Below are 13,933 nucleotides of genomic sequence, written 5' to 3' on the forward strand. Positions count from 1 at the left end.
CTGAAAGAGTACAAAGATATGGAGCAGAATTTTTTTGTAGAAAAAAATTGTGAAAATGTTTCTCGAATGCATGAAAAGGTGGAGGAGAATCAAGGTCAACTTTGTTCTTGTTAAAGTCTCTGAAATACATGTAAACAGAAGAAGAAGAAGAAATTTTGTATCGCACCTCTCATGATAAAAATCACGAGGCGCTTCACAAAAACAAAAAATGTAGAATGATAAATGGCCCGCGCCTCTCAGAGTAAGGACTCCAAAGCGCTTTACACTACAGTGTATCATTCATCCATTACCGCACACATTCACACACTCATTCACACACTGATGGTGATGAGCTACAATGTAGCCACAGCTGCCCTGGGGCGCACTTACACAGGCGAGGCTGCCGAGCACAGGCGCCACCGGTCTGTCCGACCTCCACCAGCAGGCAAGGTGGGTTAAGTGTCTTGCCCAAGGACACAACAGCAGAATTCTCTGTCCGAAGCCAGGATCGAACCTGCAACCTTCCGATTACTGGGCAACCCGCTCAACCTGTTGAGCTACTGCTGCCCAAAAATATAAAAAAAAATATTAGAAAATGGTTTAAAATATATTTGACATGAGCAAAAAATAGACAGTTTTGATTAAAAAATGTTAAGAAAGAGAGAGAGTGAATAGTAAAGAGGGAAATCAGTGGATCCTGAGCAAGGTGGAATAGGTGGGGAGAGCAGAATAAAGAGAGAGTGGTGAAGAAGGTCATACAAAAGCCAGCTTGAATAAGTGAGTCTTCAGCTGCTTTTTAAAGGAGACCACTGAGTCCACTGATCTCAGGCTCAGGGCGAGAGAGTTCCAGAGTCTGGGGGCCACAGCAGCAAATGATCTGTCACCTTTGGTCTTTAGCCTGGTGCTGCACAACCAGTAGGCTTTGGTCACTGGACCTCAGGGACCTGCTGGGGGTGTAGGGACTAAGAAGATCAGCAATGTAAGATGGTGCTTGTCCATGTAAGGTCCTAAAGACCAGAACCAGGATCTTTAAATGAACCCTGAAGTTGACTTGCAGCCAGTCAAGCTGGAGGAGAATATATATGGGCCATTCCCATCTGTACCGGGTCGGCCCGGGCCGGGTAGCATAGGTTGTTTACATATCTGGGTGGCCTGGTATTTTTCCGGGCCAACCAAGGCTCATTCTCAGCCCTCTTCTCGAGGGGGTCTGCTTCAGGCCGACCAGGGCCAACACACCCACTGCTGACAGCAAATTCACACCTTCCATTAGAGCAAGCCTCTGATTGGTTGGTAGAATCAGCCCACATGGGCTTAAGGCAAGGATGTGTGGTATCAACCGGGCCAGGCTGGGGCCGACTGGGGCTACCCGGCCCGGGCCGACCGGGGCTACCCGGCCCGGGCCGACCCCGTACAGATGGGAATGGCCCAATAGACTATGATGGATCAGAGACGAGACTACAATTGTAAAAAAGCAAATGGCCCGTATTTGAAATGGAGCCTTCTAGGGTTCTGCAACCCCCCCCCCCCCCCCCCCCCCCCCAAGGCACTTTACAACACAAACTTCCTAGGACACAACCACTTTGACAGATGGGGCTTAAAGCTGCAGCCCCAGGGTTATGGGGCGGACTCATAACTCCTCAGCCACTATCGCATTGGTTGAAGAACCCCTCTAGAAAAGTGCTACGCCCTCTGTCCGTCTGACTTTTTCACAGATCTAGATGTCTTTTCTTGCATATCTTGATGTATGATCATTTAAAAAAATTATGCTATGATATCAAATATGCTCCAGTATGCACTGGATGATACTTAATATTGCAGTCATCCAGCACTAGAGAAAATTAGCTATTTATTATGGTATTTCTGCTGTGCTACACATTTCCTCATACAGGAGTCCACACTAATTGACTCCCACAAAGTCATTAATATGTTTCTTTTCTCTGTTCATTGGCTTGCTGTTAGCCTCCCACTTTTAATCAAACTCATCTCCACATAGCAATAAGAGTGAGGGGGTACCACATCGAGCACTTACCATCAAAATAATTGCCTGCATACATTGGTTCTGCCTCCCTGAGTTTCATATTGTTTTCTTTCAATGGTCATGAAACCTGATATGAGCAATTGCTATACTTTTGGACCCACACACACATTCAGAGCTTTTCTGAGTTGCTCAGGAGGAAAGAGCAGGAGTGCAGGGAGTAGTTAAGATAAATGATCTTCTTCTAGATTTGTGAATAAACTAATTAAGACATTTTCTCCACCCACTAAACAATCAACAGCAGGATTTAACCACCGATCTCCCTCAGGTCACTAACTGCACACCCAGCAAACGGGGAAGTGGAGTCTTTACCTCTCATAGAAGCAAAGCCAATATGAGTTTAGCATGCTTTTTTTTTAAGTATTATGTTCTTGTTTTTTTATTCATATCTTCATGAGAGAGTTCATGGGAAATACAGCTGTCCTGAACGAGGTGGCAGCAAGGGACCAATTAAACTGATGTCCAGCATGTTGCAGAATGAAAAAAATGTTTTTCCTGTGTAGAACATGTTCAAATGCAGTAAGGGCAGATGAAAAGCAAGGATGTTGGTGCTCTTTGGACTGTATGATTGACCAACCGTTATAAGCCGTTTTAACAGTTAACTGCAAACTCCGCCTTATGTGTTTGGATTTTTGATTAGTAATATTGCTGGTGGAGTTTCTCAGTCATCCAGATCATGGTGATCCAAAGGGGTTTGGATGAAGGCAACTGTACTTGTTTGGTTTCATGAGGATGTTTCGCTTCTCATCCAAGGAGCTTTGTCAATTCTGATTGGAATATGAGAGTTAAGCTTATAAGCTGTAGCGGTCTGTTGTTAAACAACAACTACACAATCGAAAGGCACAACACAGGAGAGCCACCTCTTCAGATCAAGACTCTGCAGTCCACCTACACCTGAAGGACGAGGGACACACTTTTGAAATGGCACATTATACATTCTGGCCAGAGAAGATAAATGTTTTGAGAGAGGAGTAAAGGAAGTTATCTATGTCAAATGGGTAAAACCTACATTAAATAGACCCTTTTACTGTTTGTAAACAATATGACGTCAGCGAGAATGCGCGCACAGCTTGGCAACAGAGAATGGCGTTGTTTCAGGCTTTATCAAGCTACGCTGCGGGGTTATCACCGGCAAATCTTGAATGTTATATTATTAAAGTCACTTTAACGAATGGCAACAGACTCCCGGATCCCTGTGGCATTACGGAATGGGTGGAAGATGTAGGTGCGTGGCCAGATATCCAGTGGCCCGATATATATTTACGTTTTTAGTGCAGAGGCCCAGTAAGTACACACATGAGAAGCTACGGGCATACAAATCGTTAGATGCATACAACTATGTTGTCTGTGGCCACGTACATAAAGTAAAATATCACGACATAGACTCTGAGTTTTGCGTCTTGAAGGCAGAAGTCCTTCCTAGCCAAAGACAAGGACACAAGACTGCTATGTACGAGGCTTGGGTCATAGTAAACAAACCAGAGAACTACGTACCTGCATGGCAGGGTGAGTATAGCATAGGTTTCTTTTTTTAGCGTGCTCAGAGTACAATCGTGTTAATTTTTAGAGAAATACAGTTTATACTAATATGCAGTGGGAAAATACAGATGAATTAGAATGAAATGTTAATTTGATGCATGAAATAAAGCGTATAAATTTGTTTAATTCTGTCATTTTGATGTTCCAGACTTGGGTCATGCTGCAGCCATGCAGCAGCAATTTTATTCAAAGTTGAGCTTTGTGTTAGGATGGGAAAAACAGAAAACCTCGCCTGTAAATAAATAGACTGCTTAAAAGTAAACCAGCAAACGCAACTTACTTTATTTAATAGAACACGCGTTAACCAGCTTTCTGGTGTAATCTTAGTACATAATTACCTTACCTGATATAAAATGGGCGCTACAAACTCGAGCATTTCGGATCGTGTTTTCAGTCGTTTTCATCAACCCTTTTGATGGCCTGCAGCCACAGACGCCTCCGATTTTGTTGAAATGGATGTGCTCCCTTCGGAATTCTGTAAAGTTTCAGTCCACTGCTTGAAGAGAAGCGATTCTGGCATCCATACACGCAACAACCCGACATTTTTATGTGCTCAGAACTTCAAAACAAAGGGTTTAAAATGCTGTTTTAGTATCGAGTGTGAATGAGGAAGCCTTCACTCTCGTTGCCAGGCTGCGCGCGCAACTTTTGATGACGTAGGTAGTAAAAGGGTCTATAAAGGAGGAGGACTCGGGTTTCACCTTTCCAGCACCAACAATGCAGCTCTAAACCTAATTCCCAAGCTGTTTCAATCAAGGTCATATCCTCCTGCATCTAATCAACACGACCCCCACACCATAGAGGCTAACAACTCATCAGGGTGTGGAGAGGATGGGTATTCATAAGTAGTTTCTGCTCGTGAAGCAACAACAGACAGCTACAGTTTATAAGCTTGACTCTCCCATATTCCAGTCAGAATTGACAAAACTTCCCGAATGAGTAGAGAAACGTCTTCAAGAAGCCAAAGAAATGCAGTTGTCCTCATCCGAAACCTTTTGGATTACTATAACGTTGAATTTCTAGGTTTTAGGTCAACTGCTTCACCACTATGGAATTATTTATACTTGTTTTTCTTGGATTGTTATAAGTGCAGAAAACCGGTAACCTCACAAGATATGCTCTATATGTGAATACATAGTCTGGCCATGACCCGTAGTCAGAGCTCAGTCGTGGGGCGAAATGTACAGTTCTATTTTAAACTACCTCTGCATGCTATTGGACTACAAACAACATGATGTACTCATCGCTACTGATGTCAATCAAAGGGGCCGTCCACCATACACTGTTGAAGAAGACGAAAACACATCCTTTGTCTAAAAACAGAACTTAAGTACCTCCATCTACTCATGACTCAAAGAAAAGCCCAAGTCTAAATAGTTCATAGTTGATGCCAATGCCATTTCAAACAAGCCATCGCCATCTTTGTTTTGTTGTTCAGTCGCAGTAACATCCCGCCCACCAAACTGATGGAGCGCTGTGATTGCCGAGACACACAACTGGTCTGGTCTGCTCTTCTAATGAAGCGTGGCTAGACAAATCCATTTTCTTGTGTTACGATATGTCTAGATTTCTAGGGTAGCAAACCACCGTTTGCATCGGCCGAATGTTTTGTAATAAAATGATGCATTTAAATTCAACATGCATTTCTTGGAGGAAATAACGAAAATATTGTTTTTGCTAAAATGAGAAATAATTTAACAGAACTGCATACAAGCAAAACAAAAGCCTTGCAGCAAATTAAAGACCACAGAAAGGGTTTGAAAAATATAATAATATTGGCTTTTCCACTGTGGTGTCATTCATTTTTACATAATATGGTTTTCAAATGGGACTTGATTAATTTTATTTCAAAATATTTTATCTAATTTTCAGCATCCATTTTGTTTCATAAGCATCTGAAGGATAATAACAAAGAATAATAAGTTAAAATGTAAAAACTAAAACAAAAAGGAAGCTGGGATGTCATCATTGATTCCAGGATTCTATAATGCATGTCCAAGTGCAGTTCACTTTTGTGTAGCACTAAAGTTAGATTCAAATTATTTTATATTGATTTCTGCAAGGTCCGCATAATTTTTCAAGTAAGTAAAATATGCAATTTGTGTGGCCTTATTGTACTCCTTGTCACATGTGGCAACATATGTCTTCAATATATTTACAACAAAATATATTGTGCTTTAGCTCCAATTAGAAAGCAACCAGCCAGGATAAGTGATGGCAGTTGTTGGATGCTGTACAGTGTGTGTTTTGGTTGAGCAAGATAGAGAGGTCCTGCTGGCATTTCTGTCAAAGCAACTACTTTTCTTTGTCTGCTGGTTTGACCATTGCCCTACTTTGCCGGCAGCATCCTATTGTGAAAACAATTTTATTTTGCGACACGGCCTCCTCATAGATGAGTGATATCTCTCCTGTGGTGAGGAGCAGGATTAATTTATTTCACCAACACTATGTAGAAAGATAGCAAAAGGGAAGCTGGAGGATAGCAACCTGTGTGAGTTTACCAAGGAGCATCAGGCGTTGTGGGACGGTATTGCATTTGCCTGGTGTGTGGGGGGCTGGCTGGATGCCTCATACATGATTATGTGTCTCATCGGTTTTAGCCCTGTGTCGGTAATCTGCTTGTATGGAGATAGAGAACACACAACCTTCCTAAATAATGCAAATCTGCTGCTAGGCATGACTTTGTGTTTCTTTCCAAATATCCCTCTTTTCCATGGCTTCACGCCATCTTTATTTGCCTTTCTTTTTCTCTTTTATTCTCTTTCTGTCACAAATATAAATCAAGATTAAGTATTCTCTAAACTCCTGCATAACAATAATCTAAACCACCCTCTGTATCAAATCAATGTGTGTGTGTGTGTGCATGTGTGTGCATGCGCGTGTTTGTGCAGTAAAGGGATCAATCCTTCTATAAGCCTGATGATCACTGGTTTGATAAAGCAGTTTATGTCGTGAGGGTGTGATGCATCACCACTTGGATGAAATTTTAAATTACAAACTATTTTAGATTCTAGTTTATATCTGAGACAGATTTGTTGTTGTGATTGTAGCAGAACATAATGGATTGTGTCTCCTAAGGACTGGTGAAAAAAAACAAAAACAAATGGACATACAGATTAGGAATGATTGAGATATTATTCAGTCAAAGACATCACCCAGAAAGTTTGATACACACATTAAATGTGCCCTCTTGTTTTGTTTCTACAGAGATTCTTCAAGGAGGGGTTTATGTTGACCAGAACAAGTTCCTCTGCCATGCAGACACAATCCACTGGCAGGACATTGTCAAGGATCCAAAAGAGCATCCCGTTGTAGTGCCCACGAACAGTAGTGTCACATGTAAGTTATCCGAGATTAGCAGATTAAAAAAGAACTTGTGATTTAGTCTTAAATTTTACTTCTGGTTATTTTCTAGGATTTTGAAATCTATTTTGTATGTTTTTAAAGTGTTTAACATAACACCTTTATTGAGAACGTTATTCTGCACTTGTACAGTTGGGTCTTTGCACTGCAGTCCAATACCCTAATACATTTTTGTACTGATTTCGTATTGTGATTCAATATAACAGATATGATGGGGGGGGGGGGGGGGGGGGGAAGAAAAACATCAATTCTAAATAATGAAATTGATCATATGCCTCTGTTATGGCCTGACCAAGGCTGCAATTAAAACACCAGATCCAGCCACCTTCAATAAGTCCAGATTATCCTGGACGAGCCCCCATATGTTAAGGGGTGATGGTGGCGCAGGAGTTAAGTGCTCGCCCCATATTCGGAAGGTTGCAGGTTCGAGCCAGGCTCAGTTTGTCGCTGTCATTGTGTCCTTGGGCAAGATACTTAACCCTCCACTTGCCTGCTGGTGGTCAGAGGGACCGGTGGCACCAGTGTTCGGCAGCCTCATCTCTGTCAGTGCGCCCCAGGGCAGCTGTGGTTACAACGTAGCTTATCCCCACCAGGGTGTGAATGTGTGTGTGAATGGGAGAATGACTGACTGTGTTCTATCCTTGGGGGGTTCTAGGACTCTAGAAGGCGCTATATCAAGAACAGGCTATTTACCATTTTACTAAGACCCAGCTCTTGGGATTGCAACGTCAGGACGAGGTCTGGACACATGTTGAGAGTTTTAGGAGTATTTTAATTAAATTGGTCTCTTTTACGCCTCACAAAAATGCCACACAGGCAGGAGCTCCACATAGGTGATCTCTGCCACCACCGTGATCTCTATAAGTTGCACCAAGCAGGCTTTTGTGCTTCACCCACAGGTGCAGCCATTTAGAGCATTTGCAGGCTGCTAACAGCCAGACTAATGAAAAGGCAGAAGGGCGTAGGCTGGACATTCCAAGCAGCCAATCATCTGGTTGCACTAGCACAACAGCATTTGTTCGCTAGTTGGATGAGTGCTTTGTTTCTCCCATTAGCAGGAGCCATAGCAGTCTCTTTGTAAATAATGTAATATATATATAAATATATATATATATATATACATATATATATATATATATATATATGTGTGTGTATATATATATATATATATATATATATATATATATATATATATATATATATATATATATATGTGTGTGTGTGTATATATATATATTTTTTTTTCAATTTAGAGATGCTGTTGTACGACCAGCAAGCACATCTTCAAGCTACTTAAAGCTGGGGTCCATAGCAAGATATCATCAAGGAGATGAGGAGGATATTTGACGCTAAAGTATATAGAGTATAGAGCAGAGTATATTTTATTCTTGCTACGTTTTTCTTTTTACTCAGTCTTTCTATACCCTCAGTACTTTGTTTTACTTGAACACAAAATAATGCTTGCTTGCAATGATTTAGGTATGCATTGTCTTTTAAGCCCAACATAGTTTTTTGTTTATTTTACTCATTTTATCCTTTAAAAGTGTACAACTAGGATTTAAAGTGACAGTGTGTATTTTCCCTGGCAATAGGGGTCAGTACATACCTAAAATCATTGCAAGCAAGCATTATTTTTGTTTTCAAGTAAGCCCTTACTAACAGATGGCCATTAGGCTCAAAGTCCCTTGGGAGTGCAACCTCCTGCAAAATAACAAGAACATCAGATTCCCTTTCATCACTTGCAACGAGTGAAGAGGTAAATGTGTAAAAGAACATTTATTAATGCTGAAGGTTTTGTAACCATTTGTTACAAATCAGTAAATGCATTCTGTCCTCACGGGCTTCCATAGAAGGAAACATGGCATCCAATATGGCATCGCCCAGAAACCCAGACCCGCTCCCATGTATTTTAGACCAGATTTTTATGGTTACATGTTATGAAACTGCCAATATTTTTCAACAAGCTGGTATCTTTTAATTAATTTACGACAATATTTCAATGGATATCACCAGAGATTATTGGTAAAAACTGCACACTATCACTTTAAGGATGCAAACAAACTTATGGACTTATTAGCTAAATGCCACTGACTGAAATCAGGGTGAGTCTTACTCAGAGCCTTTGCAAATGTGTTTCGTGTGGCTGCAGGCTGAGGCCCTGCGGAGATGCCGGATCTTAGTCTCTTCTATTCACGGCTGATAAGTGGCTGCATGAGAGCAGTCATCAAAACATCAACCCTTGACCCGATCGTGATGTTCTGCTTACCATAACAATTATCGTATACTGCTTTCGCAAATCACTTTCATGCCCCACTGTTGCCAGTTGTACATGTTGAGTTATGATGAGATTTATTAGAGTAAAAATAAAAATATTTTAATGTGTTTGGGGGTAGGGGTGTTTAATGCAGTTGTGAGAGAAGTAAGAATAAATGTATTCACCTCCTCTAACGCTTTTCTGTTTATTCACTGACTAAATATTTAAAAGCTCGTCTTTCTCATTCTATTATTTCAGAGCTCAAATGGTTTGACATTTTTTTTCTCATCATCTTCAAATCCTATAATAAAATGCATTATCATAAAATAAAATAAAGACAGTAAACATATGTCCTTGGACGTCTTCTCACAGCACTTGCTTGAGGCATCATGATGCATATTAACTAGTCTTGGCATTGATATTCTGCTCAATCACCCTCCTCCTTGCAGCCCTGTTAGCCTTCGATCGACCCCGACTCCTGTGCCGAGTCGTATCTCCCACCCAAAAGATCAAGGGTCCCCAAATTTATAATCAACAACTGACAGCGTAATCTACATATCATTCTTTGGGGTAACACAAGTCTTGTAGTATTATTGTTTTTGCCGTTTTGGGGCCATTGTGTTATGTGGGTGGATTTCTTTGCAAAACAGCCCTAAGTTTCTAATCTCTGCATTGGTAAAAGATAGATCTAAGTGAAGCAGAGGCAGTGCACACTTACCACCGGTTGACTTTTTAAATTACAGTTTCTTTAATTCATAAACAAATTTTGTTTAAAGGCATGGAACAATGAAAACCCTGTTTTTAAATCTCATTTCTAATCATAATCGGTCACTGAGTTTTTCATGCAGGCTGAACATGAAAATAATGTTCTACAGCTATCTCCTACATTAGCTTCTGATAGGAAATAAACAGTAAAACACTTGGATTTGAAAAGTCTGGCAGATCTACGTCACACTGATGTATACTATTCACGAATTCACTCATCTGGACTCACGACAGGGAAGGCTGTTGTTTTAGTGTCCAGGAAACCGCAGAGACTGCCTGCAACTCCACCACTCAGCAGAAGCTCCTCCAGGCTTTGGGGAGGTAAAACATCAGTGTTGCAAAGCAAACAGAGTCAACGGTAGAGTTGCGTTGTTGTTGGCCAATCAGAGGTGAGCTATCCAAATATGAGGAAATAAGAGACCAAAACCTGTCATCTGAAGCTACCTTTTCTTGATTCAGGCACATCTGAGCACCCCGTTATTCCCACCCCTGAGTACGACTTACAAGGCATTCATTCCTACTAGAGACAACTGCAAGTTTATTAATTAAAAACATGTTAACACCTTTAAAGTAGCGTTCATGCACTCAAACATAAAATGGATAGAAACCAAAGTAGAGAATGGAAAACAATGAGGAACAAACCGAATGATTGCATTCATGTTTTTAGTAGAGACTCTCACTTGAGAACCAAGAAGAGGGAAAAACCTATTGAGAAGCTTGAATTGGTTAAATGAGTTATTTCAACACTTAATATTCTCAGTTGGAAAGGCTGCAGGACAAAGGACAGCAGTTTTGTAATTATTCACTTTATACATTTGGTTAATTGTTAGAACTTCAATTAGAAGTGACTGAAAACAGAACAGAAAATACTGCTAACCCCCTCCCTACAACTTTAGAGCTTTTTCTATACTTATGAGTGAATATCACTAGTTTTTCTTCACAGTTTAACTTTTTAAAGTTTTGTAATGCATGCAAGTGTTTTATGATTGGTCTCATTGTTCAGATGACATGGTCACAGAACTGTAAAGCATCCACCCATCCGTTTTCAGACGCTTATCTGAAGTCAAGTCGCGGGAACAGCAGCCTAAGCCAAGAGGCCTAGACTTCCCTCTCTCCAGCCACATGGGCCAGCTCCTCCAGGGGAATCCTAAGACGTTCACTGGCCAGCTGAGAAACGTAGTCCCTCCAGAGTGTCCTGGGTCTTCCTTTGGGTCTCCTCCTGGTTGGGCATGCCTGGAAAACCTCACTAGGGAGGCGTCAGTAAGGCATCTTAATCAGATGCAAGAGCCACCTCAACTTTCTCTTCTCGATGAGAAGGAGCAGTGGATTTACTCTGAGCCCCTCTTGGATTACCGGGCTTGTCACCCTATCTAAGGGAGAGCCCGGACACCGTGATGAGAAAACTCATTTTGGCCGCTTGTATCTCATTCTTTTGGGTACTACCCAAAGCTCATCACCATAGATAAGGGTAGGAATGTAGCTCGACCATTAAATCGAGAGATTTGCCTTCTGGCTCAGCTCTTTCTTCACCATGACAGACCAGTACAATGCCCGAATCATATCTGAACTGTAAAGCATTTAAGCTATTTAATGGACTACATTTTGCAGCGTTTTTCTAGCCTTTTTGGCCCCCCCAAAGTCTTACACATAATGAGTGATAATTATTAGCTCACACACATTCATATCCCTGACTTTCAGAACAGGGGGAAGCTGCTTGGGGCTCAATGTAACATAAAGACACTTAAACATGGGGTGGGGAACCACCAACCTTCCAGCTGGAAGGTGACCACTCTTCCCACTGTGCCACAGCTAATCCCATATCTGCTGTTGATTGATCTACTTTTAACTTTGCAATAAATGAATCACTAGTGGAATTTTTATGGATCTACTTTTAATATTCAAACTTCACACTAAAAAGATGGCACGTGCAAAATGTCAAAACACTGTTTTTCATTAAAATAGCGTGGCACCAATTGCTTGGTGCCTGTTTTTATTGTACAAAAAATTTAATTGCGTTGTTTATCCCATGCTCACAGAATACTAATCTTGCTGTCTTTTTAAAGCACTGAAACACTTTTTGATTGAATCATTATATGTTTAAAGTAGGGATGCACCGATAACAATACTGGTATCAGGCCGATACCTGGTAAAACTTAACCAATACCAGGAACCAATACCATTGCAGTTGCCTGAAAGTGGCTTCACTGTAACTTGTCATTTCTGTTCACCTAATATTTTAGTTTAGTGATTATTTCTATTAATATATTTTATTTTTTATCTACCTCACAGTATTTTCCTGTTGAAGCAGAGAAGAAAATCAAACCTGTATTCCAATTCAATGCATTTGTTTGTGTTGTAGAAGTATCGGTATCGACGAGCACCCAGATTCAAGTATCGGTATCGTATCGGTTTAGAAGCAAGTGGTATCGGTGCATCCCTAGATAATAGGTTAATTGTTAATTGTTTCATTCTCTTTTTCCTCCATTTGGTTTAACTCAGCCATCATTAGAGCCCTGGATGAGAAAGTCAGAACTTGTGGGTTCTGGACTTTTTAAAGTTAAACCAATGGTTTTGGACTAAACTGGCAATGTTTAATTAATTTTTTTGGGAATTTGCAGGTCAAAAGTGCCATCGTTCCTGTAACGGCCGTTGTTGGGGTCCCAAGGCAGATCAGTGTCAAAGTTGTAAGTATTTTGTTTATATATATATATATATATATATATATATATATATATACATATATATATATACATATATATATATATATCCATCCATCCGTCTATCCATTTTCATCCGCTTATCCGGAGTCTGGTCGCAGGGGCAGTAGCCTAAGTCGAGAGGCCCAGACTTCCCTCTCCCCAGCTCCTTGGGCCAGCTCCTCCAGGGGAATCCCAAGAAGTTCCCTGGCCAGGTGAGGGACATAGTCCCTCCACCATGTCCTGGGTCTACCTTTAGGTCTCCTCCCGGTTGGACGTGCCTGGAAAACCTCACCAGGGAGGTGTCCAGGAGGCATCCTGACCAGATGCCCGAGCTACCTCAACTGGCTCCTCTCGATGTGGAGGAGCAGCGGGTCTACTCCGAGCCCCTCCCAAATGACCAAGCTTCTCACCCTATCTCTAAGGGAGAGCCCAGGCACTCTTTGGAGAAAACTCATTTCGGCCGCTTGTATTTGCAATCTCGTTCTTTCGGTCACTACCCAAAGCTCCTGACCATAGGTGAGGGTAGGAACGTAGATCGACCGGTAAATCGAGAGCTTCTCCTTCTGACTCAGCTCTCTCTTCACCACGACAGACCGGTACAACGCCCGCATCACTGCAGATGCAGCACCAATCCGCCTATCGATCTCATGCTCCAGTTTTCCCTCACTCGTGAACAAGACCTCGAGATACTTAAACTCCTCCACTTGGGGCAGGACCTCATCCCTGACCCGGAGAAGGCATTCTACCCTTTTCCGAATCAAGGGTGTGGTTTACTCACAAGTTTTGCTGTTTTCCAGTACACACTGGGAGTGCCTGTGATGTGGAATGAATTCCTCGCTGTGGTCCATGCTTAATTCGCAAGATCATAAAGTCCCATTACACCAAATATAGGGAAATCATGTTTGATGTCATATATGAAGTTTTCTCTCCGCTGCTGTGATTTATGGCATTAAAAACCCACTGCTGCACTTCAGCCCCCTTAGACTATAATGGGATCTAATTTGATGCAGTGCCGTTACATGCCGCTGATGCTTCCAGTGTGAAGAATGGTTTAGAGTTATTGACATTCATGATTACTGCATTCTAATTTGGGTAACAAATTCTTGTTACATAACCCGGCCATCCCACTGGGTGCATAAGCGTTGCATAATGGCCGCTAAGCATAGTACTCAGCAGTTAGGCACCGTTAGCCAATGGGTGTATTTCCGGCCCTGAGCGTAGAGTTGCGTTGCGCCGTGTAATTTACACTTCAAGTCTATTTTTTATGTGTTAGTTGGACATTGATTGGGCCAGTTCAGA

At 41.5% G+C, this 13,933-nt stretch overlaps 1 protein-coding gene across 2 annotated transcripts in view; it reads left to right on the forward strand.

Annotated features, from left to right (window-relative positions):
• Nucleotides 1-13,933, forward strand: part of erbb4b (erb-b2 receptor tyrosine kinase 4b) — a 453,698-nt gene that overhangs the window by 312,465 nt on the left and 127,300 nt on the right. For both annotated transcript variants that reach the window (XM_070543942.1, XM_070543941.1), the window contains 2 exons: nucleotides 6,761-6,892; nucleotides 12,554-12,619. In XM_070543942.1, the coding sequence (XP_070400043.1) occupies nucleotides 6,761-6,892; nucleotides 12,554-12,619 (198 nt within the window). The remainder of the gene's footprint in view (nucleotides 1-6,760; nucleotides 6,893-12,553; nucleotides 12,620-13,933) is intronic.

This window comes from Nothobranchius furzeri, chromosome 14 (assembly GCF_043380555.1).
Source record: "Nothobranchius furzeri strain GRZ-AD chromosome 14, NfurGRZ-RIMD1, whole genome shotgun sequence".
Lineage (NCBI taxonomy): Eukaryota > Metazoa > Chordata > Actinopteri > Cyprinodontiformes > Nothobranchiidae > Nothobranchius > Nothobranchius furzeri.